Genomic DNA, 27,978 nt, shown 5'->3' on the forward strand with positions numbered 1-27,978 from the left:
GAGCGCATCTCTTTAGTGAGCCACATACTCTATCAATATGCGGCTTTATTGATACATTCGACGTGCTCAGATGAGCGCTGAGTGCATTCTCCACCACAACTCTGTGTTCCTCTTTTACAATGCGTAATTGAGATATTAAGCTTCGATATGTCGTTAAACTATTTGTTATCCAATGATTCAAGAATTTATCAGCGCTAGAGCCCAGGAAGCCAATTGCAAACTCTCTTGCTACCTTCAAGTGATCATTGTCTATTATACTATCCCATTCTCCTTCGTCCAGCAGTAAGTCGGTTTCCATAATCTCTTTTTCATTCATATTACCAGAAGACCTACTTAAACTCTCTCCTGTCTGTAGACTTAATTTATGGAAATAAAATCCTACTAACGCCTCTAACAGTAACTTATGAGGAGCTGCAAAAGTATCTTTAAAGTCGTCTTTAGATGTCGGTGAATCTTTATACAGAAAGCCCAATTTTAAAGCCAACGCGATCGTGTCTTTATTGCCTTTTAGTCTTTTTCTGTTGATATACAGCTGGTTGATTTTGAGACTTTCATACATTCCTCTTCCTAATACAAGCATTGCGTCAATTAATTCACTTGGTGTATCTTGGAATTCATCTATATTCTGATCATTATTTTCCTCTCTGTTGTATTGGTTTAAAATACTTCGAAATACTCCTTCAAATAGAACCGTTTTTTCTGTTGGCAGATATTTCTTCTCTTCCCACATAATACAAACTGATAAAAGAAGCATCGGATTTCTACACATCGAATACACTTCCGGATGTTTGTCCCCACATTCTTCTTCTTCATTAAGTTCAAGTTCTTCAATAAGAGATTTTCCTAAATCGGGTGCTTCAAAATATTTAAAGTGCTTCGTAATGTATTTCTTTATGTTTTCGGGATTAAAACCTTTAACTTTAACATGCACATCGCTTTCTTTTATGTATTCATCTATGTTTTCTGACCGTGAAGTAAGTATCACTACACAATTTTCCATTTCTTCTCCTTTGATCAGATTTATCGGATCATCAACTCCAATCTTTAATTCGTCTAACCCATCCAAAAACAAAACTATTTCATTTTCATGATCAAGGATGAATTTTTTAATTAATCTTGGATTTTCTGGAAGTTCAGTCTTCAAACTGAAATGCTTTAATTTTATGCGTTTCACCATTACATCTAGGATATCTTCACCACTGTTTATGTCTCTGATATTACCAAGAAATAATATTTTGCCTTGGAAAGTAAGATCTGTTTCCTTCGCCCATCCATAAGACAGATATCTAAGTAATGTCGTCTTTCCAATACCACCTTCCCCATCTATAAGAACTTTGCAAGTAGGTGTTGACTTGATCATCTAGTTTAATCGGTTTTGGATCTATTTTTCTTTGGTTTTCTTTCATCAGGTCAAGATCGGTGAACATATGAGCTATGTCCACCTTATAGCGTGACTGCATAATTGCTGGTGTAAACTCATTTGCTTTTATGCAAAACTTCCGTTGTTGTTCAAAGAGGTACTCTCGAATAATCTCATCTGAAATGAAAAGTATTACTAACATATATTGCGAACATTTCTATAGAAAACAACAGATAAATAAAATTATCTGAAGATAATATTTTATATTCATCGATACATGTTATTGTTTAATAAATATCACCAAAATAGATTTGTGTCATGAAAAACCTCAAATATTCAATATAAACGCAATAATTTTGTATATTTAATATTGCCTACCTTTGTTTCTGATCTTTTGTCTTTTTGGTAGGGAAGGACCCATATCTTCGTCTAGATAAAAGAAGTTTAAAACAATGTATGTTTTATATCTTATTTATATTACCATTTCAAAAGCAAAATTATTCTTTTTCGTTTGATTTTGCCTGAGTTCTTAACAAGTTTATTAACAATGAAAGCATAGTACAAATGAGTTCACTCCTCGTCCACATAAACAAAATGAAATATTACAATAATGTATTATACATTATTAACCAGTTTAAAGATCTATTGTCCCACTGAAAAAAAACAATTTTTATTGAATATGCCATTTTATTGTCACATAATAGTTATCCACTTTGAACAAAATTTGAATAAAAAAAAAAATTATTTACCTGCAAAAACTGTAATTTAAAGCAAAATATACATAGTCAAATTTTATATGAGAAAACATTTTTTCAACTTTATTAAAACTACAAAATAACCTATTCAAAGTCTGATTTAGTTTTTCTTCATTTTTTATGTTTTTGTGGGACAATAGATCTTTAAGAAGATAATAACTATAACCATATTACAAAAAAAAGTAGCTATTGAATTATTTTTCAAATGTTTACTTTAAATAGAAATTTTGAACGGTTTGAATATTCCCAAAATCATATACAACAATAAGATAAAACTAACGTTTAATAAGCCTACCTTGGTATCTTGTCATTTGTCTTTTTGACTGTGATGTGCCCATTTCTTCATCTACATAAAATAATGTTATTAACAAATTATATATTAAAATTACGTTTTAAGTAAGTAGGTAGGTATTTTGAATTTGTATTGTTTTCATATAATTATCGTCATAAACTAATGACATTTTTGTTTTTTAATATTTTTTTTTAACTAGAAATGTTAAATTGGACTTTACTATTACCATGAATAAAACACCTGTCAGCTGACTCCATTCCATTTTGCTGTAAGACTTTTCTAAATGCTTCTATGTTTTCTTCTTTCAGTATCCCTTTAATTTCAAAATCCGTAATCAAGCTCCAACTGTCTTTATACATCTTAAGTCCTGGAAAGTTGTATCTTCCATCTAGGAACTCTATATTGGAATCAGTAAGTTCTTTGCCAAAATTTAAAATATTTATTCTGTGCTTTGTGAAAGATGTTACTTGGAGGGTATCAATATTCCTGAAGTGATACAGTTTCTCTTTAATTGTTGACTTAAAACCAGATTGTTTAGTTACTTTTACGGTGTCGTACAAAATGGTAAGATTGTTTCGATTCAACTTCCCAGGGCCAACTAATTGAGACAGTAGTGCTATTACAGTTGTTGCTCTTTCCAGAGTTTGATTATCGTCTACGATGTCTTTGAATAAAACTTTTAACATTCCAATGTGTCTAAGGCCATCATACCATGCTGCAATGTCCACGATTAGCTGCTTGAAATCGTCTTCAGATAGACCTACGGTTTAATTCAAGAAATTTGATAATTTTCCTAACAACTGTGTGGTAATAAATGGACATCACCATACTTTTTGTTTGTTATTCCATGCGCATCCAACAGCAAGCAACTCGCCAATTACAATTTATCGTGCTTATAAACGAAGTCTCATTTGAGGCTTAGGGAGTGGAGTTGAAAGAGTCGTGAGTTCCAACCCTGTCACTAGGTCAGGATTGAACCCTGGACCATGGGATTGGATAGCAACCACAAGCTACTGCTTTTCTGCCAATTTGGCATCTATGACTGGTGTTCCTCTTATATTCATGAGGGAATATCTCTAGTTCATTCTTTTATTTTACCTTGGTTTAGTTTCAATCTGGACATCGACGACGCCGCCGCCGAATCCCCATCTTCATCTTCACTATCTAAATAATTATAATTAACAATAACTCTAAAACCAGTTATAGATAAAGATACAATGCAGAAACGTAAAATGATAAAGTTTGATTTTTTATTTTGTTTTTTATTTATTCGGTATAAAAACAATCACAACAATCCCAGCGTGCAAAAAAAACAGAACAAAATAGCAAGTAAGCAATCTTAATTACATATGAACGGGAGCAACAACAAAAAATACTACATTATTATAATTATTTTTCATATTAAAGTTTCACGATTATGTATTTGTGTTTTATAGAAATTCAAATAAGCCTATACTTTTACTTGTCTACAAAAAATAATACAAATATACAAATTTAAAAAGTTTATACAAAAATATACTATTTTATTATCATAATTTAAATTTAAAAATATTATTATTATTATAGTTAGAATAATAATGCAATATAAACAGTAAAACTTACCACTTTCGTCAGATGACATACTTTTAATGTTTTAGAATCTTCTGAAAAAAAAGTTTAAAATGGGAAGAAAAAAAAACTACATTATTGTATTTACTTCAGAAGAGAACGGGATATATCGTTAACCAATTTAAACATTTTGAAATTAAAAAATGATTATAACTAGACATTATTTTAGTATCTAATTGCCACATACTGATAATTTGTACCCCATTAGTGAAAACATTTGATTATTGATTTAACATCATTAATAGGTCAAAGTACGTTCATATTGTAGACACACTGACTATTTCCACGCACAAGTATTATAGGCCACAGTGGTTCATTGCAGTAGATTCTCTTACGGTACTATGTCTAGCGTTAACATAACGTAATCGAACAACAACAGGCAATGAATAGTACTTAGGCCTACATGGTGCATAGTTGGATAAAGGTTGTAGTCAAAAACCAGAAACTGTATGTTGTGTTTATTGTCTCTGTACGGGAATCTGATGTTTATTGTCTGTTAAATATTCCTAATTCAGAAGTAACTGAAAAAAAATTCTACGTTCATGATTTGAAATATCGAAAAATTATCGAATTTAAATTATCAACAATCAAATAATAGTTATAGAATAGAATAGAAACTGCAAACTTAGGCTCATAATAATATAAAATGAATTATTGGAAATAGATTAAATCCAAAATGGGTCTGAGATCTGGAATGAATGCGGTTTATATACTCTAAACTACTAAGCTACTAATAACAACTGTTTACTCTGAGGTATACATGTTGTTGTTTCAAACGGTACGTATTCTTAGCATACAAACTTAACTTGCCTTTGTGAAACAAGCACCGTTGTCCTAATGGCGGTTATCTCCTTCTCTGGTGCTGGTCGAACAATGAATATTATGATTAGGTTTTTGTCATTATACATTTCCTAATGGTGACGTTGAATATGGTTATTCCATTTTTCTATTATTGTAAACGTATGTGTGCAGTCAAGTGCAAGAATAGAACCCCTCTTGTGAAATGCCTACATTTTAAGCTAAATTGTTAGTGTGAAGGTGAACCCATACCAACAACGGATGATGTTACCATTTATTGTTGAACTGGAAATTACTGAATCAAACGTAACCTTTACGTGTTCAAGTCAAATAAGTCAAGTAACATTTTGTAAATTAGTACAATAATGTAAGATGATAAGTCTGTCGTGCAATCACCATCATCAGTTTCATGAAATAAAATAATAATAATAATAAAACATCAGATACCAAAAATGTAGGCCTACTTCTTCGAAGTAGCAGTGTGCTTTCGATCCCAATGTGTTTGCTGAAGTGTTGGTTACATGGGTCAATTAAAAACCAGTGCATAAAAAACTACAATGATGTCATCACACTACAAAGAAAATTAAATTCAACAAGATACAATATTGTGATTGTATTTATTGAAAATATTATTAATGATTTGCGATATACATTTATACTTAATACTTATTAAAGTGATACACTAATACTTTATTATTATTCATCAAACCAATATATTTTGTGATTATTAAAAGTATATAAAACATAAATAACACAACCATTTCATCATTGTATTGTATTATTATTTCATACTCATCTAACAACGAGAAACTGATTGTTCGCTTGGATTGTTCACTTAAATTTACACTTAATTGTAATAAATGTTACAACTTTCTTTAGGCAGGTCATTTTATTTATTTATGTATAAGTAATAAGTAAAAATTAGATGCCTTATATCTATATTTTCAGACGTTTAATTGCTAACCATTCAATCGCCAATCCCATTCCATTTATAATAAAGTTATTCTTTTACTTTTACTGCTATCCCTATCATTAATTGTTTTAAAACATTTCTTTTACATTTTTTCATTATTAATCCGGTTCATTAAAATGTTCGTTAAATGCCAAGTATATAACTTATTCATGACAACATGGTATTAATTATTCTTCAAGTCCACACTACTTATAGATTGAAAAAATAATCGAGTAAGTTATACTCTATCCCATTTACGGCAAGAATTATTACTACTCGATTGTCCCCTGGTAATACATTGTTAACCTCGATGGTTGCACTATTAACATGCCTTTTGAGGGGCTGGAGGAGACAACAAACGGGATTGTTTTACTGTTCTGGAAAACTATATTCATTGTTTTGTTGTTTGTTATTTCTTTCTTGACGTCTACATATACTCCTCTTCTAGAAAACTTACTTGAAATGATTTGTTTTATATCATTTGGTAAAGCACAGTTATAGAGGTTAAAGTACTCCAGCTTTGGAGCAATGTCTACTAAAGAGATTAATTGGGAAGGATTCACATGTTTAAGATTGTTAGTACTCATTAAAAGGATGTTTAATTTTGCTGTTACTCGTCTATCAATACACTCTATAATCATATTGTCAATAACAGCACCTGATAAATTACATTTACGCATATTAAGGACTTTCAGTTCAGGAGATATAGCAAATAGTAAAGCGAGTGAACATCCACTGATTTCACTTAGGTTATTACCACTAAGATCCAAACCTTTCAATTTTAACGACACTTTATTGTCTACACATTGGCTAACCATGTCATTGATAATAACACCTGATAAACCACTTTCTTCGACTGTAAGCGTGTCAAGCTCGGAGAAAGTGGTAAACATAGAAGCCATGGAATAACCAGTAACGTTAGTAAGACAATTCCCATTTATGTTGAGGTCTCTCAATTTGAATTGATTTGTTGTTTTAATTAACTTCTCCATCATATCATTCAGTATGTGTCCTGATAACCTACAAAAGCTTATGTCAAGAAATAACACCTGATATACAGAACCTAATAATGACGCCAATAATGTACCGTTTATAGTACTTAAGTTATTGCCACTGAGATTAAGATACATAAGATCCATTTGTACATTATTGCAATGCTGTACGGGCATGACATTAGTAATTTGCATTTGTCGTCTTGACAAATCATTTGCAATTGCATTAATAATGCCACCAGATAGATGACAACTTGAGATTTTAAAATGCTGAAGTTTGGAAGCAATTGTCATAATATAGGCCAGAGACGTGCCTTTAATTGTGCTTAAATTGTTGTCATAGAGAATCAACTTTTTTAATTCCAGTGAGACTTTTCCAGAAAAAGATTTTGCCATATCATTGAACACTTGACCAGACAGCCTACAGTTGTGCATATCGAGAACTTCTAATTTTGGAGCCACAACCATTAACGAAGCCAACGAAGAACCATCGAGATTGTTCAAAACATTATCGCTGATGTCAAGTTTCTCTAATAGCAATTTTTGTCCACTACTGCAACACTTTTTGATAATATTATTTATAATTTCACCTGATATACTGCATCTAACCATGCTCATAACTTTAAGTGTAGGGTTGAGAATTAAGAAGGAAGCCAATAATGAGCTGTCAATGCTGCTGAGGCTGCAACCAATGATAACCAGTTCTTTCAAGGGTAATTTACAACCCACACTAGTAATATCTTTTGACATTTCATTAACTACTTTACTCGTAACAGATTCGTCTAATCTTAACGTTTTAAGTTTCGGAGAATTACACAACAAGTGAATTAAAAGTGAAGGAGTTACAGAGCATTTCTTCAGACTGAAATTATTTATATCATATTTGAAATTTAGTTTCTTACATTCTAAGTTTAGATGCTCGATAACATTATCATCACACGTTTCAGAAACTCTTCTTAGAAGCTTATCTTGATCTGGTACAGCGATCATAATATGAGCTAGCATTATGCCCTTTTCTTCAGATGAACTTTCATTACAAATAACTTTAATAATGGTATCAGTTTCTGCAAAACAAGCTTGTAGTGGTTCAGAAAATACCGGACCTACACCGCGTATGTTTCTTAACAATTCAATAAATTTGTAATCTTCGCTTACATCTTGGATCATGTGATGAACGCATTTCATTAGGGACACACGTACTCTATCAATATTCGGCTTTATTGACAAATGTGTCATGCTTGGGTGAGCACTGAGTGCATTCACTACATCAACTCTGTGCTCCTCTTTCACAATACTTAAATGTGTTATTAAGCTGCGATATGTTGTTAAACTATTTGTTATCCAATGATTCAAGAACGTATCAGCCTTAGAACCTAAGAAGCCAATTGCAAACTCTCTTGCAACCTTCAGGTGATCATTGTCTATTAAACTATCCCATTCACATTCATTCGGAAGTAAATCGGTTTCTGTATTCCTTGTTTCTTTCATTGTACTATGTTGACTCTCTCCAGTCTGTAGACTTACTTTATAGAAGTAGAATCCTACTAATGCTTCTACTAATAACTTATGAGGAGCTGTAAAAGTTTCTTCAAAACCGTATCTGGAATTTGGTAAATCTTTGTACACAAACCCTAATTGTAATGCCAATGTGACCATGTCGTTACTACCCTTTAGCTTCTTTTTGTTGACATATAGCTGGTTGAGTGTAAGACCTTCGTATAGTCCTCTTCCTAACACAAGCATTGCGTCTACTAATTGATTCGGTGTATCTTTAAATTCCTCTATTTTCTGACCATTCTTTTCGTCTGTGTTGTATTGATTTAAAACACTTCGAAATATTTCTTCAAATAAAACTGATTTTTCGGTTGGAAGATAGGTATTTTCTTCCCACATACCACACACTAACAGAAGCAGCCTTGGATTTCTACACATTAAACGCACTTCTCGATGTCTAATAGGTCGGTATCTTTTACGATCAAGTTCTGTATTAAGGGATTCTCCTAAATACGATGCTCCTAAATACGAAAAGTGTTTCGTAATATATTTATTTATGTTTTCCCCGTTAAAGCCTTTTACTTTAACATGCACATCACTTTCTTTAATGTATTGATCTATGTTTTCTGAGCGTGAGGTAAGTATCACTACACAATTTTCCAATTCTTCTCCTTTAAACAAACCTATTGGATCATTAACACCGATCTTTAAATCTTCCAATCCATCTAAAAGCAAGACTATTTCATTGTCATGATTGAGAAGAAATCTTTCAATCATTCTTGAATTTTCTGGAAGGCCAGTCTTCAAACTGAAATGCTTTAGTTTGATGCGTTTTACAATTACATCTAAGATGTCTTCACCAGCTTCCATATCTCTGACATCAACAACAAATAATATTTTGCCTTGGAAAGTGTGATCTGTTTCGTTCGCCCATCTGTACGACAGATATCTGAGTAATGTTGTCTTTCCTATACCACCTTCTCCATTTATAAAAACTTTGCAAGCAGGTGTCGACTTAATAAGTGATGAAAGCTCGTCTAATTGTATCGGGCTGGGACCTGTTTGGTTTACTTTCATCAGGTCAAGATCTGTAAACATATTCGCCATGTCTCCTTTAAATAGTGACTTCTTAAATTCAGGTGCAGACTCATTGGTTTTGATGCAAAATTGTCTTTGATGTTTAAGAAGGTATTCTCTAATGATATCATCTGAAAATATTCATTCAGAAGTAAAACATATTATTTTATTCATTTAAAGAAAGGCAAAAATATGATTAGTATTTTAAAATACTTTTTTGTATATATTATGTAGGCCTAAATAAAACAAATATCTACAATTGGTCTTAATATTGATGTAAACGTTAAATACCTTTGTCTCTCTTTTGTCTTCCAGATTCGGTTGAGTTCATTGCTTCGTCTACTAAAACCAACAACATTGTTTCGTTTAACTATATACAATTTCATTAATATTGTACACATTTAAAAATTCAATTACCTTTAACAATTTTGTTTAATTCGCTGTTAGTTAATTAATAACCAATCACAGAACATATGGGCGTGTTGAATGCTTGTATTGGTTGGTTTAAACTAGTTTGCTAGGTAAAACACAAATAATATATAGCAAGGGATTTATTTAACGAGTTTTTGTGGACAGAAGATGAAATTAAAACAAGTATACAATATACATTATTATAAAGTATTTACAATGTTAATTAGTATAAAAAGAGATACAAATTATGTTATTTAGATATTACAATAACAATATAGAATAGAATAAAACGTTCTTAAATATATAAAAAGTACAGAGTACAGATAATTCCATGACTGCATAAAAAAGTAACAACACGTAAGAACATTAAGCTTGCATTTCCCTACCTTGGTAACTAAACCTTTGACTTGGTATTTGTGATACAGGGCTCATTTCTTCACCTATTAAAACAAAACAAGTTATGTGAAACAGAATTGTCCAATTTCTTTGTAGTGTATTAATAATATATAAGAAATAGTATAATGTATTTATTATCACAGCAGTTATTAATAATTTTTTATTGCTTATTTATTATATAGGACAATATATTAGGTTAAAGATGTATTGTTCCTTTAACTAATTCCAAAAAAATAAAAAATAAAAGATTTCGAAAAAACGTGGGTCATTTTGAAGTATCATAATAGTTATTAACTATCACCAAAAATGTTTCGACAAAAAAAAATAATTTAACTGAAATACAGACGTTTTATACTCTATATGCATAATCATAAAACTTCCTCATGATCTGTGTGAAAATACCTTCTTAACCGTGACGAGTTGTATACAATCCTAATTTAGCATATGCATAATGCGTACTAATTTGTTTGAAATCTTTGTTTACTTTTGCTCGTGACGATTTTCCAGTTGAAATGTAATCAAACTAATTTACCTGTTAATTACGTAAACTTGTTTTGGCTCGAATTTTCGACTTAAAGTGAATAACTTTAATATTACTTTGATATGGCCACTTTAAATTTAGAATATTTTGACCTTCATTTTTGTGTGTTTCAATGGACAATACATCTTTAAGATTTATTTGTACGTATAAATAGATGTATATCATACCATAATGAATAAAACACTTCTCAGCTGAATCCATTCCATTTTGCCGTAAGATTTGTCTAAATGCTTCAACGTTATCTTCTTTCAGTTTTCCTTGTTTCTCAAGATCCGTAATTAAACTCCAACTGTCTTTATACTGCTTAAGTCCCGGAAAGTTACATATTGTATCAAAGGTATTTATATTGGCATCAGTAAGTACTTTGCCGAAATTTAATATATTGATTCTGTGCTTTGTGAATGATGTCACATGGACTTTATCAATATTTTTGAAGTGGTACAATTTCTCCTTAATTCTCGACTTAAAACCAGATTGCTTAGTTATTTTGACAGTGTCATACAAAAGTGTCAGATTTGTACGATTTAATTGTGCAGGCCCAACTAAATGAGACAACAATTCTGTCACATTAGTTGCTCTTTCCAAAGTCTGATTATCGTCGACAATGTCTTTGTATAACACTTTTAACATTCCAAGATATCTAAGGCCATCATACCATGTTGCAAAGTCCACAATCAGCTGCCTGAATTCATCCTCTGAAAGATCTACATTTTAATAACAGTATCGTATCAGCTATCTTTATGATTTAAAAATATCCTTATTGTATTACTTGGTAATCAGTGATATCAACTATAGTTGTGTCACATTTCCTCTTCATTGTCACGTTTGACGTTTGTGTAAGATTTTTATTGAATAGATAGATCCTTCTTTCTTTTCAATTTGTCTTTACTTTGGTGTAATTATACTACTATACTATACTCAATTAACAGTCAAGGTTAGGTTATTATTTAATTAAAACAATTTTTCTTAGTTTAATAACTATAGTACTCAAACAAGTATTAATATAATTTATTAGCAAAGTCATTACAGGGTCATCACTGGGGTCATCATTTTCTATTCCGGAATAAAACATAATACATTTTGGACGTGATCATCTGCAGGTACTATATTGTCAGTATCAACTTATCTCAGCACTGGTCCTTGTTGTTTAATATTATATTAGGCCTATTTGTAGTATATTTTTTCTGTTATTTACCTTGGTTTGATTGCACTTTGGATCTCGACGACTCCGGCTTATCTTCACCATCGCCATCATCATCTTCACTACCTATAGAATCAAGATATATTATAACATTTGAATTAATAGGGATGATCAATAATTATATAATACTCTTACGATTTGGATCATCTACTGTACTACGGTACTGATTTAATACCTATTTCTCCACACCACTATTATCAAATAAGAAACAAAATAATATTTATAACTTACCACCTTCTTCAGATGATATCATTTCAGTGTTTTAAAGTCCTCTGAAAGAGAATTAAAAAGGCAAATATAATTACGGTGTACACTTTTAAAATGTAGGCCTATAGTAATTTAATAAGTTCATAAATTAATAATGTTAGAATAGGCTCATGTACGCCTACAGTATACGTGCATACAATAGCCGATGTATAGTCACCGACACATCAAAATGGTCTCTTTATTGATCTATGTAGGCCTATTTTGGTATCTATCAAAATCTCATAATATAAATATTTATATATAAACGTAGTCACTCGACATTCAACACTTACCTTTGTGAATTGTAATCAGGCGCAGTAATAAAATGGCGTTTTTCCTTCTTGGATATGGATCGATTAATAACAATAATACATTTCCGGTGGTTGGCGTTGAATATGATTATTCCATTTTTGTATCATTGTAAATGGAGGTGAGAAAAGGTAAGAACAAAATCAATGGGATTCTCGGGGGCTGTCTAATAACTGATAGTAATAATTAACTATAATATGGTATTATTATAACTTTTTATTCGTTTGAAAGTGAACTTACACAAAAACAATAATACTCGATTTGTTCAATTTTAAGTGACTGCTTGTTAACAATTAGATAATGATAAGATTTCTTAAGCGCACTTATCAACATTCAAACCCGAAGGATACTAAACTGTAAAGCTAAAAAACTACCAAAACCTCACATAACCGATTCCGTTGACCAGCAACGTGTTTTCGATGCGATATGTCTGTTGAAATGTTAGTAATATTTGGAAAAATGTAAAGTACACTAGAGAAAAATTTCAAGAAATAAACATGTATTAATGTCATGTATTTATTTGTATTTGTATTTAATGATTTGCAATTTTTAGGCCTACATTGCTAACAAGTGATAAAGTCTTATTAATAATATATAAATACAGATAATCAATTTGATGAAGCCCACTAAGGTCTGTTTATCTTATAATTAAAATAATACACAACAAAATAATATAATTTTATATCAACTACATGTACACAGGTGATGTTAAGGAGAAATAACAAATACAGTAATGAAGAAAATTAACATCTACTGATTTTGCTTACGATTACCACAAACCAGAGCCGACCTGAATATTTCATTTGAACATTTTGCAATAACAAGTTCACTAAACAGAACCCAATCACTAAAATAAAAAAGTATGTGGTAATAATTGCTTAGTTCTCTGATAGGCCTAGGATTATATATTTTAGTCTTTCATCGTCAATCAATAATGTTATTCCCACTGAAATCAAGTGAGGGTAATATTAACTTATCTCCCCGTTTTGATAACTCGATTACAATATCATTAATAATTTCACCGGGTAGAGTGCAATTACTCAAATTTAACTCTGTATTGGACGAGGAAATGCTTATCAAGGAAGCTAACGATGAACCATCAAGCTGACTGAGGTTATTCCCACTTAAACTAAGTGAACGTAATTTTAACTTTTCTCCACGTTTTGATAAATTATTTGTCGTAGCATTAACAATATCACCAGACAGAGTACAGTCACTCAAATTTAACTCTGTATCGGACGAGGAAATGCTTATCAAGGAAGCTAACGATGAACCATCAAGCTGACTGAGGTTATTCCCACTTAAACTAAGTGAACGTAATTTTAACTTTTCTCCACGTTTTGATAAATTATTTGTCGTAGCATTAACAATATCACCAGACAGAGTACAGTCACTCAAATTTAACTCTGTATCGGACGAGGAAATGCTTACCAATGAAGCTAACGAAGAACCATCAAGCTGACTGAGGTTATTCCCACTTAAACTAAGTGAACGTAATTTTAACTTTTCTCCACGTTTTGATAAATTATTTGTCGTAGCATTAACAATATCACCAGACAGAGTACAGTCACTCAAATTTAACTCTGTATCGGACGAGGAAATGCTTACCAATGAAGCTAACGAAGAACCATCAAGCTGACTAAGGTTATTCTCACTTAAATTAAGTGAACGTAATTTTAACTTTTCTCCACGTTTTGATAAATCATTTGTCATAGCATTAATAATGTCTCCAGACAGAGTACAGTCACTAACATTTAACTCTGTATTGAACGAGGAAATGCTTATCAAGGAAGCTAACGATGAACCATCAAGCTGACTAAGGTTATTTCCATTAAAATTAAGTGAACATAATTCTAACTTCTCCCCTGGTTTCGATAAATAGTTCTCCCCTGGTTTCGATAAATAGTTTGCCACAACGTTTATAATCTCACCAGATAGAGCACAGTCACTACAATCTGCATGGTTGGAAGTAATGCTTATTAAGAGAGCTAAAAAAAAACCATCCACTTGGCTAAGGTTATTCCTACTGATATTAAACGAGTACAATCCTCTGTGCGTTAATAACCCTGTAGCCACATTATTAATAATCTCACCGGAGAGAGTACAGTTACTAAAATTAAAACTGTTAATGCTCCTTAAGGAACCTAAAGTAAAGCCATTAATCTGGCTAAGGTTATTCCCACTCAGATTAAGTGATCCTAAATGTATGTTCATTTCTTGATTTGAAATATAATTTGTCATCGCATTAATAATCTCACCAGATAGATTGCAGTCACTGCATTTAAAATCTCCATGGTACAAGGAAGTGCTTATCAAAGAAGCTAAAGAAGAACCATCAACTTGGCTAAGATTATTGCCACTTAAATTAAGTGTATGGAAATCGAATCTGACTTGTTTTGAGATTAAACCATTTGCCATAGCATTAATAATCTGACCAGACAACGTACAGTAACTAACATCAATCTTTGCAGGGAAGGGGATATATTGGCTTAATAAGGAAGCTAAAGAAGAACCATCCACCAGGCTAAGGTTATTCCCACTCAAATTGAGTTTGTAGAATGTTAACTTCACTCCTCGTTTTAATAAATCATTTGCCATAGAATTGAAAATCTCACTAGACAGAGTACAATAACTTACATCAAAGTCTGTAGTCGAGTTACTGCTTATTAAGGAAGCTAAAGAACCACCATCTACCTGGCTAAGGTTATTCCTACTTAAATTAATTAATTGAAATTTGAACTTCACTCCTCGTTTTAATAAATCATTTGTCATAGCATTAATAATCTCACCAGAGAGATTACAATCACTAACATCAATTTCAAACCAGATAGGCCTAATGCTTATTAAGGAAACTAAAGAAGAAACATCAACCTGACTAAGGTTATTCCCACTCAAACAGAGTGAAGATAACCCTATAATTTTTCCAGGTAAAGATTGTACCATATCATTGAGCACATGACCTGACAGTTTACAGTTGCGCATGTCTATACCGTCTAATTTTGGAGCTATAACCATCAGCGAAGCAAACGAAGAACCACAAAGATTTTCCAATAGATTATCGCTTATGTTAAGGTATTCTAATAGCAATTTATGTCCACTACAACAACTACTACAACACTTGTTAATCATATTATTCATAAATTCACCCGATATACTGCAGTTGATCATATCCAAACCTGTAAGTTTTGGGGTGAGCATTAAGAAAGAAGCGAATAAACAGCCATCAATGTTGCCAAGGTTGCAATCATAGATAAACAGTTCTTCCAAGGCTAATTTACAACCCCTACTAGTGACTTCTTTGAGCATGTCATGTACTGCATCACTTTTAATGCATTTGTTTAAAGTCAAACGTGCAAGTCTTGGAGAATACCTCAACAAGTGAATTAAAAACAAAGAAGTTGCACGACTTTGTTCCAAAGCAAAATGTTATATCGTACTTGATATTTAGTTTCTGACATTCTGAGTTTAGATGCTCAATAACATCATCATCGCACGTTTCAGGAACCATTTTCAGAAGTTTACCTTGCTTTGGTACAGCGATCATAATATGAGCTAGCATTATGCCCTTTTCTTCTAATGACTTTTCATTACAAATGATTTCAACAAGTTTTTCAGTTTCTGTAAAACAATCCTGTAATTGTTTAGAAAATACAGGACCTATGCCGTGTATATTTCTTAAAAGTTCTAAAAAATTGTAATCTTCTTTTAGATCTGGAATCATGTAATGAATGCATCTCATTAGTGATGCACATATTTTATCAATTTGCGGTTTTCTATATATAAATTTACGTAAGGGCAAAATTCGGTAAATCGCGCCTTACTTTTAGAATTTTTACTCGATGGTATGTAAAGTTGGTTCGTACTTTCGGTACTGATTTTAACCACCTGATTTAACCCTGTTTACTAATTAAATTAAGTTAGATAATTAGTTATTGACGATTAAAACGAATTTAGGTTCAAAGATTTGCCCCAAATAGGGGTGTTTTCCGATCGTGGTATACACTGTCTAATGGATGTCCATCTTGAAAAATACCCGCCACAAAAATGCGAGGAGGCTTCGCATTTTTCTATCTCCTCCTACGATAATTGTTTTTAATAGCTGAAAACCGGTTGAACAGTTCGAGTACAGCATCATAATGTTGAAGACAGGCCGATTTTCTTTAAAATATACTATTTTGATACATTTAATATACGTTTTTACAAATGTATTGATTTGTGATGAATGGAACATTCCAAATTATTTGGTTTAACCATACAGGTATAGATTTAGATTTATGGGCCTCCTTGGAGAATAAACATAAATAGTATTGCAATGCTGTACAATACTGTTAAGGTATTAACCACTTTTGATCGCAATTTGAATCGCAAATGTCTTACTGTGAGTGTCGGTACTGTTAGATGTAATATAAAAATATATACAAATAAACTTTATTACTGTGAGTGTGGGTAGGCCCTACTGTTAGATTATAAACATATAATATACAAATAAACATTCCAAATTATTTGGTTTAACCATAGAGGTATAGATTTAGATTTATGGGCCCCCTTGGAGAATAAACATAAATAGTATTGCAATGCTGTACAATACTGTTAAGGTATTACAAATAAACTTTATTACTGTGAGTGTGGGTAGGCCCTACTGTTAGATTATAAACATATAATATACAAATAAATAAACGTTATTACTGACAGTTGCTTCTCAACGTTTGTATTAATTAATAATTTAAAACTATATAAACGTCGTAGTGGTGTATCGTTACATGTACTTTACTATTTCAATCGACTATGACAGTGAGAGTTTTAACAAAGTACCGTATTAAATCGTAAATGTTTTACTGTATTTAGTGGTATATTATTTATAGGCCTATAAAACATTAAAAACAATATTTCGTTACTGAGTGGTGGATAAGAATATATTTTAAAATGTTTCCTCTTTGTACCTATCTTCTTCCCCCATCCCTCAACCCTTAATGTTACATACAAAACACAAATTGGGTTTGTTTAAATGAGTCCAAATAAAAAATTTTGACTCATTTTGTTTCTCTCTCGGAAGTAATTCTCAGGGTGCTAATTTTGGTTGATTACATAAATCATTGTGTATATTTATTCGTTTCTGTAAACGACAATGTATTATAGTCCTGCGGTACGTACATTTGAAATCTCCATTTTTTTCTCGCTGGAAATACTGTGTATTCGAGAACCATCTGTGGGCACGACCTAGATGGTACGCGAGCGAAGCGAGCGTGCCATCTAGTATTGATAAATTTGACATGCTCAGATAAGCACTAAGTGCATTTACTACAGCAATTCTGTATTCCTCTTTTACGATGCGTAATTGAGTAGTTAAGCTGCGATATGTTGTTAAACTATTTGTTATCCAATGATTCAAGAATTTATCAGCCTTCGAGCCTAAGAAGCCAATTGTAAACTCCCTTGCAACCTTCAAGTAATCATTGTCTATTATACTAGTACGCCATTCGTATTCCTCCAACAGTGGGTCGTTTTCTATATTCCCTCTGTGTTGCATTTGTGCACATTGTTGACTTTCAGCGGTCTGTAGACTTACTTTAGAAAAATAAAATCCTACTAACGCCTCTACCAATAACTTATGAGGAGCTGCAAAAGTTTCTTCAAACCCATATTTGGAATGTGGTGAATCTTGATACACAAACCCCAATTTTAAAGCCAATGTGACTGCATCTTTACTTCCCTTTAAGCTTCTTTTGTTGATATACAACTGGTTGGTTTTGAGACTTTCATAAAACCCTCTTCCTAGTACAAGAATTGCGTCAATTAATTCGTTTGGTGTACTTTCTAAGTTATGAATTTTCTGATATTTTCCATCTTTGATGTATTGATTTAAAATACTTCGAAATACTTCTTCAAATAGAGCTGCCTTTTCTGTTGGAATTTCTTGTTTTTCTTCCCAAATGATACAAATGGAGAGAAGAAGCATTGGATTTTTTACCATTGAAAGTACTTCCCAATGTTCGATTCCATCTTTATGAAGCTCTTCAATTAAAGATTCTCCTAAATTTGGTGCTTCAAAATATTGAAAGTGCTTTGTAATGTATTTCTCTATGTTATTTCTATCAAATCCTTTAACTTTAACATGAAAATCACTTGCTTTAATGTATTCATCTATATTTTCTGACCGTGAAGTAAGTATCACGACACAATGTTCCATTTCTTCTCCTTTGATCAGATTTATCGGGTCATCAACTCCAATCTTTAATTCGTCTAACCCATCCAAAAACAAAACTATTTCATTTTCATGATCAAGGATGAATTTTTTAATTATTCTTGGATTTGCTGGAAGTTCAGTCTTCAAACTGAAATGCTTTAATTTTATATGTTTTATCATTACATCTAGGATATCTTCACCACTGTTTATGTCTCTGATATGAACAAGAAATACTATTTTGCCTTGGAAAGTAAGATCTGTTTTCTTCGCCCATCCATAAGACAGATATCTGAGTAATGTTGTCTTTCCAATACCACCTTCGCCATCTATAAGAACTTTGCAAGCAGGTTTAGTCTTGATAACAGATAAAAGCTCACCTAGTTTAATCGGGTTTGAATCAATTTTGTTTTGCTTTTCTTTCATCAGGTCAAGATCGGTGAACATATAAGCCATGTCCACCTTATAGCGTGACTGCATAATTGCTGGTGTAAACTCATTTGTTTTGATGCAACGCTTCCTTTGTTGTTCAAAGAGGTACTCTCGAATAATATCATCTGAAAATGTTCATCAAAAGCATTTCATTACTATATTTGTTTAAAAATACATTTAAAATTTACATTTATAAGGTTTTTGACATATTTTTCAGGAATAGAAATATGTGGTATGCTTATTCAACATTTCAAGAAATACGAGCTAAATGGTAAGTTATAATCAAATTTATTTTAAAAATTGATAAACTTACCTTTACTTCTGATCTTTTGCCGTTTATGTTGAGATGGACCCATTTCATTGCCTGGAACGAAAGAATATTACATGTTTTATATTTGAATTTAGGCCATTTAATAATAAAAATAATAATAATAATAATAAATACTTTATTTTAACACGGAAAAGCTTGTGTCAATCACAAGTCTCTTATTATAAATACGGATAAAAAAAACGTTGTTGCAAGAAACTGAATGTAAATATGCCCATGTACATTTATTACATAACAAAATTGTATAAACAATATACAATAGTCAAGTTTAAGGTTCTTGATGCTACAAACTAGCCTAGGTGATATCTCTAACATTTACACAATTACATTAACATTTTTTTATAATTTAGTTTGACTTAAACTTGTTATTTCGAAATGTCAAACCTCAAAAGTATACGACGAAAAAGGTTAAAAAATTGTCCCATTGTGACAATAAAGAAGTAGGCATGTATGCGTTTTGTTCATGACGTAATTTGCTCCATCGAACGCAATTCAGAGATGCTATGCTTAATGCATTTTATTATCTGAATTTTGGTTGCTTATTTTAGGCCTATACATTGTGCATTGCTTTATATCTTAGTTTTGATAATTTTTTTATTTCATCTAATTTATAGTGGACCTCTTAATGTCAGTTTTTTTGTAATAATACAAAATTTAGGTAATATAATCTGTGTGTGGAAAAATGTATTCTTTTATTATTACACCTTTTGTATTATAAATTAAATTGTAGCATACCATCAATAAAACACTTCTCAGCCACGTCCATTCCATTTTTCCGTAAAACCTCCCTAAATGCTTCTATGTTTTCTTCTTTCAGTATCCCTTGTGTTTCAAGGTCCGCAATCAAGCTCCAACTGTCTTTATATTTCTTAAGTCCTAGTAGAAAGTTGTATCTTCCATCAAGAAACTCTATATTGGATTCAGTAAGTTCTTTGCCGAAATTTAGAATATTTATTCTGTATTTTGTGAACGATGTTACCTGAAGTTTATCAATATTCTGGAAGTGATACAATTTCTCTTTAATTGTTGACGTAAAACCAGATTGGTTAGTTACTTTCACTGTGTCGTACAGAATTGTAAGTTTTTTTTCGTTCAATATTCCAGGCCCAACCAAATGAGATAGCAATTCTGTTACATTCGATGCTCTTTGCAGATGATTTACGTCAACAATGTCTCTAAATAAAACTTTTAGCATTCCAAGAAGTCCACGTCCATCACACCATGTTGCAAGGTCCATAACTAACTGCCTGAATTCATCCTTTGAGAGATCTACAGTTAAATAATAATACATTATACGGTAAGTTGGTTTTAACTTGGCATTCATGGTGAAATGTCACGTCACAAAAATTTAAATATAATAATGATCATAACAAAAAAAAATGAAAATAAAAAGATCTTCCTAAGCAGGAAATTAAAGTAAATGCATATACATTACACCAAACTCATATTCATTACTTTTTAGTGCAATAAACCCTAATCACACACACAGTAGGTCTCTTAACATGATGGAGTTTTATGATGGTGTTGTGTACTGTAAGGGGGAAAGGTGTGCACTCTGAGAATGCCCTCTAGCTATTATCGATATTGTACCGTTTAGTGTAATGTTGTTTCCCTGGATCCGCCATTTATATGTAACCATTTTAAATTATTAATTAGCGAACAGTTACAAGTTACAAACATATTTATATTATCACTCTGTTAATCAATCAATTAGTAGCCGCTGGCAATAATATTGATATCTTTATTCAGGAGGTACCCTTAGTTTCAGTGTTTCCCTCATATATTTACCTTGGTCTGGTTGGCATATGGATCTCGACGATGACGCCTTATCTCCATCATCGTCATCTTCACTACCTGTGTACAGATGTGATAAATTATTTAGCATAATAAACGATGAATGAAATGTTTTATCGGTTTGTAATAATAAATTAAGAAGCTGTTGTGAAAGAAATAATGAAACTCCCTAGAAGGTATTTATCATTTCGTAATTTAGCATTGGTTTGATGAAAATTATATTCATCGCAATATATATGATATATTTTGTATTACTGAAAATACAATATTTCTTTTTTAAGTTGGCCTAATTTCAGTTGCTTATCGTTTACATTAGGCTAATGGAGAGCATAAGTTAATAATGTTGCTTTACATGGGAATTTGTTTCCGCGGAACGATAAACAAGAATTTAAACATTAGGATTAGGCATGCGCATACTTTCTGACGTAAACTGTTCCAGAAATTTAATTACGCAGATTTAAAACTTTAAAAAATATTACTAAAGCAACTCAGTCTATCAACTCAAATGTACGGTACTATCATTGTCTAACGATTTCTTATAACCTACAAAAGTCTTAAAATATTAGGACTACTGTTTTATCTTTTCTGTTATTACATTCATTTGTTTGCAATCTTATCGACGCCGACTCATCTCCATCATCATCATCATCTTCACTACCTAGATAAAGATGAATCATAATTAGACCATTCTAGGTAATTACTGATGAACTCAATTTAAAGTGGTAATATGACATTTTAAAATATTTTTATAGGCCTAGTTTTCCGGGGTCACGCAGCTTGGATTTAACTATGACCTGATTATTTATACATTCCACATTGTTTAACTTTCAACCGGATTAAAATGCTACTATATTTCCATGTACAATATAAATAATAGCCAACATAAAATAGATTAATTTACCCTCTTCTTCAGCTGACATGCTTTCAGACATGTTGTAGAATCTTCTAAAAACAGATTATAAAGAGAAATGTTTATTAAAATTACTTTGAAGGTGACTTTCAAAATTGAAAATCGAAAATGTATGATTAGGCTATACATTATTTTATTATGTATGATTATACATTGTATTTAATTAAAATTTGAACTTTGTACTCCACTGAATACGTATACGTTTATACAATAGATAAGTAGGAATAAGCAAACTTTATGTGACAAAACAATGTGCCTATATGGACATGATGATGACACTACCATATTTGGGCATACCACTACCATATTTAGGCACATTGCACTTTTTTTGTTGAGTGCGTACTTGCTATATTTACGTAGTACAATGATTCAGGATTAATGGTTTTGAACCTTTCAAAGATTACTGGGCGGTTAACAGTTTCGTTATGCCTGTAAATTTATAATTTATATAATACTTATGCCAAATATTTGGCTACTCTGTACAACATTGATACAAAAAAAAACCAATTCTGTTGTCCACATTCAACTGAATTAATTTTCTTATATAAAAAAAATTAAAATCTAGTAATTGCCTTACTAACAGTGCTAGTTCGTTCTAATCGTATCCATGGTTTTTTAATCACCCGTTGAAGTACTTGAAAATCTTTTTTCTTTCATATAAATATCGGGGTGTTGTTTCTACAGTTACTAAATTCATCGGAGGTGGAACTAAATTTAGAAAATTAGACCAGGTATCACAAGCAAGCTTTCAGGTCCTATTGGACGATATATATGTGTGGGGCAAATCAAAACCTAATTGTTTGACTAGATATGCCAAAAATGTTAGAACAATGGTTTATTAAAAAGTGTCTTAATTTAGGCTACTCACCATTTACAGCAGCCGTCAATCTTTCTCCAATAGAAAGTATCACATTTTCCAGGCTCTTTGTTGGACAACAGCCACACAAGTATTGTATCGTATTTCTATGCACAATGTATATTTGCTCTTGTAAAACAAACATCGTTTATTAATATTAAGTACAAAGTTCTTCTGACATAGGCCTACAGAAGTATGGTAAGGCCAAACTAAAATACAATTTTTAGTTCACGTCCGGGATTTGAAAATGATGGGTTTATAGATTGTGATGTACCAAACATGAGAATGATAGTCAGATGTTTAAACTGCGGCTAAAATGGATCATGTAATTCGATGAAAAATTGAAATTTTTTTTTAGTTTGTTACTAAATAAAATTATTCCATAAACAATAAAATAGCCAATAGAGGACGTGAAACTAAAAATTGCTTTTTAATTTGGACTTACTCTTATCTAGTACATTTTTTTTAAGTTGGTCTATATTTAGAATTTTACTGATGTTATGCTGCAACAGGCTTAAATTATGTTTTAGGGGGAACGTGGCTGTCTAGCCACTACGATAGCAATTTACACAAGCAACTGTAGGTTAATTTGGCGGTTTGTTTCAGTGAAATAAAACGGCAGAGGGCGGTGGTTTGACTGACGACTGACGGTATTTATAGAACAACACAGTTCTTTATTAGAAGAAAAAAAACGTTCAACTCCTCAAAATGTATGTGTGACAATTATTAGCTTTTATTATCACTATTGGGCTGTTGATCCTAATCAACTGATAATCACGGTATACATACCTCTTTACAGAATAATAATAAAATATAGTTAGATTATATTGAACATACATTTCTACCAAACTAAATGTGCAACTGTATTTTATCTTCACTGCTCAACCAAGGCAATTTAACAGGATACTGAGCTCTGGAGATCAAAGGGTTCAACTTTGGCTGCGAACGATCTGTTCAACGTCCCATAAATTAACAGACATCGCCCGCCGCGGAGAATGTGTACATAGTACAGTACTGTGGTATTTGTCGCAGCCAGACATACTGTAAAGAACTGTTACGAGCTCCTATCTTGGCAAGGCGAGCTCAGTGTCCTGTAGTATTAGATTGCCTTGGCTCAACTAAACTCGTACCCACTTTTCTGTAAATAAACAGTTTGTTTTTAATTATTTTGAATTAATTACAAAATATAAATGCAATCAAAAATGTGTTATATTAAGCAATAGAAAACATGGTTGAATATTCTACGCTGCTTTATCGCAAAGGGGCAGCACAAAATAGGTAACAAGCACAGCACTGATAAATTGGCCTATCTACACAACCAACCCATATGTTAATTAAAAAGTCTGTATTTATTGTCTTTTTTTTAGTCCACCCGTTGGGCTCACAAAAATATTTGGGAGCTTAAGTATTATACGTATGAAACGCTATATGTGTCAAAATTAATTAATATGACAATGTTAACTTTACATGAGAGAGTACAGCTATTAATAACCAATATATTTTGTCTAATTAATATGTTGCTTATACTGAGAAAGGTATCAAATATAACAATTTATTTGTTTCGATTTTGTTGACACCATTTATTTTTATTTCCATATATTCATGTGCAAATTCAAAGTTATGTTATATTTGTTACGGAACACATAACGTTGAATATTAATTTATTACAATTATGAATTTAACAATTGTCAATGCGTGAATGTGACCCACACAAAACTCTACAGGGGTGAGAAAAGATGTTTAAATAATTCTACAAAAGTGATTTTCGATTTCCTTCAATTCAGTATTTGAAAGATACAATACACAATATGCCTGTTCCACGTAATGAATGTTTACTTAAAATAATTTGAAAAACAATATAGTAATCTATCTTAATTATAATAATACAATATACAACAATTAAATCTAATATATGCATTTTAATATTTGGGATTACTATCTATGAAGGAATGTGAAAATATTTACTATTTACAAAAAAAATGTTTCATTTTGAGAGAAAAAAAAATAATTTATTTTACAACCACAACAATGATGAAGTATTTTGAGGTAAAGTACTACTTTTGTACTTAACAAACAAGCTAACTTTAATTACGATAACGTTAATTAATGTTAATTAACCTTTGATATTCAAATTCATTTTCTGTAGAGCACAAAGTTTTCCAAATCGAATACGCCAAACAAATACAATTCTAAAGCTCTGTCTACACTATCAAACTTTTTGACAAAAAATATATGTCCCTACCATATTTGGGCATATCACTACCATATTTGGCTACATAACATTTGTTTTTGTCTAACTAGTTTGATAGTGTAGACAGTGCTTTAGTTAGTGCTAATGTTTTCAAATAGCATTACGATGTTTGTGGTTGTTTAGAAACAAGATGGCGCCTGTTGTTCAGCAACAAGGCCTGCAAGACAGTTGGCCAAACTCTGTAACACTCTGAATCAAACAAAGTTCATCTGATTCAAAACACATTAGCAATTGGTAGCACCCACTTTAAAAAGCATCAAAATATTACTGTTCAACTTAATATTATATGTACGATTATTTAAAAATTAAACAACTGAATTGATTGAAGTCCAACATTTTAATGAATATTACCTCAAAGGAACACTGAACTCAAAGGAACACTGAACACTCAAAGAATACATCAAGTACAGATTTGTAAATAGTAATTTTCTATAAACCAATTGTTTCTATAGTATAAATTATCATTTCTAGATTATTAATAGATCTAATTATAACATGAAAGAAATAGAAATACTATAAAAATACGACTTTACACTGATTAAAGCCCTGTCTACACTATCAAATTTTATGTGACAAAAAAATGTGATGTCCATATATGGACTTGATGATGTCATATCACTACCATATTTGGGCACAAGGTTTTTGTCAAACTAGTTTGATAATGTAGACAGAGCTTTACACTTAAGAATATTCAGCTATTTAATAGTAAACGTGTATGCTTTCACCAATCTTAAATCTTCTATTTTGTAATTAATGATAATTGATCAACATTCACAAAGTCAAAAAAAAAAACCTGCCTGCAGTCTTTTTCAAATCAGAATCAATCAATCAGAATCACAGAATTTATCGTGATTACAATGATTATAAATATTAAGCTCTGTCTACACTATCAAACTTTATGTGGCAAAAAAAATATGATATGCCCATATATGCACTGTCATATCACTGCCATATTTGGGTATATCACTACCATATTTGGGCACATCACACTTTTTTTGTTTAGTTTGATAGTGTAGACAAAGCTTAATTAAAAACACAAAATACATCACCAATGCAAATATAATTATAACTATACTGTACATGAAATATTATGAGTTGAATAAACACCAATGGTGGTTATAAATATACTATAGTTATGCGTACATTGTTTGCCGCCCTCTATTCTGTAGAAATCCTAACAGCCAAATAATATTATAAATATTTAATTGTTGGAGAACTTGAGTAGTTTAATTAATAAGCTACACACTAAAAGTTTAAACATGGTGTTTTGTTTGATATGCAAACGCTTTATCCTATTACCACTTGGTATTAAGTCGTTTTTACCGTCAACATGATACAGTGGAACAAATTGTGAACATTCAACATGATCCGCCAAGTTGATGCGCACTCATTTTAAGCATAATTTCAGAATGTAAGATCTCCATTGAGATACAAATGTACATCAAATATAAAGTTTCTATCAGAATATTTATTAATTAGTTTACTTCCAACGTCCAATTCCAAGAATTGGTGAGATCAGCATTTTGAAATATATATATATATGATTAGATTAAGGTTCTTTGCTAGAAGTATTAATTGAATAATCAGCTACATACCACCTTCAGTAAATAAACCACATTTGTTGTTTTAAAATCTTCAAATGATAGGAATTTGTTAATATTCCTGTTACCCCGCGTGACATATCCAACATGTTTCATAATTTTAGCAGTCAGGTATTTAGTGACAGCTATGTACATTACGACTGTTGATGAAAAATGTGTGGCCTAGGCCATACATGATTATATGAATATAGTCCAAAATTGAGAAGGTGGTATAATGTTATCTTATCTGATACAGTAAAAGGCTATAACTACCGTATAATGACAACACACATATACTTAATCACTGCAATGCCTTTAAACAGAATAACATATAAAATACAATTCGTATTATTTATAAGGGAATCTATTATAGGTACTTGGAATGGCAGTCAATCTTACAGGGTGAATATATCATATATTATTTATCTAACTGAAAATATAATCTATTTCTAACTAATAAAGATTTCTATAAATGTACAAGAATTATATGAAGATAATTTCAGCATGGTTTAAAATTTACAAATTTTACTAAAGTATATACTTAAGGCAATTGATACATTTAACTGTACCCTCTAGAGGAGCATACTGCTTTAAAAAAAAATACAAGCATAATCAAAACTTTTCGAACCACATCATTATTTCAAAACGCAATAGCTACGCCAATTTTGAGTTGTTGTTAAGGTGTTTTATATGCTAATAAAGTGATTATGTATAAAGCTGTGTTTACAGAAGGGATGTAATCGTTACAGACTTTCCCCTAAGCTGTCCATAAAATAGTACCAAGAGGAAATAATGCATGGCGTATGATATGAAACCAACTAATCACGAATGGCAAAGATCACATATAATGGCAGTATACTGTACCTCCATGGTTATAATGTACAATTTAGACTGATTGATTAATGACTATAAAAATTCACCTGCATTTAAATTATAAAATTAATATTAAAAAAACCTGAATAATAAAAATTAGTCTAAATGACGATTTAAATGGTGATCTAAGTAACCATAAACTGTCAGCTTTAGCGAAAACTCAATGCTGAAATCGCTGAAGTGAAACGTTCCCCCAGCATCACAATACTTAAATGTGCATGTGTGTAGTGGAACAAACTTGTGCACTCATGCAGAACATCTTCTTGATGTATGCCGTATACCACAGGTAGCAATACAAGATTGTGTAGTTTTAACTGAAAAAATTGAAACATAATGGTGAT

General features: G+C 31.4%; 3 protein-coding genes across 4 annotated transcripts in view; all 3 read right to left on the reverse strand.

Moving 5' to 3' along the window:
* Positions 1-1,162: 1,162 nt before the first annotated feature.
* LOC140062870 (uncharacterized) lies at positions 1,163-4,863 on the reverse strand. The gene is made up of 7 exons (XM_072109253.1): positions 4,826-4,863; positions 4,010-4,050; positions 3,506-3,571; positions 2,634-3,167; positions 2,411-2,461; positions 1,739-1,789; positions 1,163-1,537 (listed from the first exon to the last, which is right to left on the reverse strand). Exons 2-7 carry the CDS (start codon positions 4,026-4,028, stop codon positions 1,287-1,289), a joined length of 972 nt encoding a protein of 323 aa, XP_071965354.1. The 5' UTR covers positions 4,029-4,050; positions 4,826-4,863; the 3' UTR covers positions 1,163-1,286.
* A 570-nt stretch (positions 4,864-5,433) lies between these two features.
* On the reverse strand, positions 5,434-12,452 carry LOC140062783 (uncharacterized). 2 transcript variants are annotated; one of them, XM_072109109.1, is made up of 7 exons: positions 12,417-12,452; positions 12,109-12,149; positions 11,872-11,943; positions 10,844-11,380; positions 10,126-10,179; positions 9,620-9,667; positions 5,434-9,459 (listed from the first exon to the last, which is right to left on the reverse strand). In XM_072109109.1, exons 2-7 carry the CDS (start codon positions 12,128-12,130, stop codon positions 6,038-6,040), a joined length of 4,155 nt encoding a protein of 1,384 aa, XP_071965210.1. In that variant the 5' UTR covers positions 12,131-12,149; positions 12,417-12,452; the 3' UTR covers positions 5,434-6,037. The 2 variants fall into 2 exon arrangements, with proteins under 2 accessions (XP_071965210.1, XP_071965209.1); XM_072109108.1 differs by having other exon boundaries at positions 9,620-9,670.
* An 11,205-nt stretch (positions 12,453-23,657) lies between these two features.
* LOC140062086 (sorting nexin-27-like) overlaps positions 23,658-27,978 on the reverse strand; it is a 35,301-nt gene continuing 30,980 nt past the window's right edge. The window contains exon 12 of the mRNA XM_072108132.1: positions 23,658-27,951. The gene's annotated coding sequence lies outside the window, so the exon portion shown is untranslated. The remainder of the gene's footprint in view (positions 27,952-27,978) is intronic.

The sequence above is a fragment of the Antedon mediterranea genome, chromosome 11, assembly GCF_964355755.1.
Source record: "Antedon mediterranea chromosome 11, ecAntMedi1.1, whole genome shotgun sequence".
NCBI classification, from domain to species: Eukaryota; Metazoa; Echinodermata; class Crinoidea; order Comatulida; family Antedonidae; genus Antedon; species Antedon mediterranea.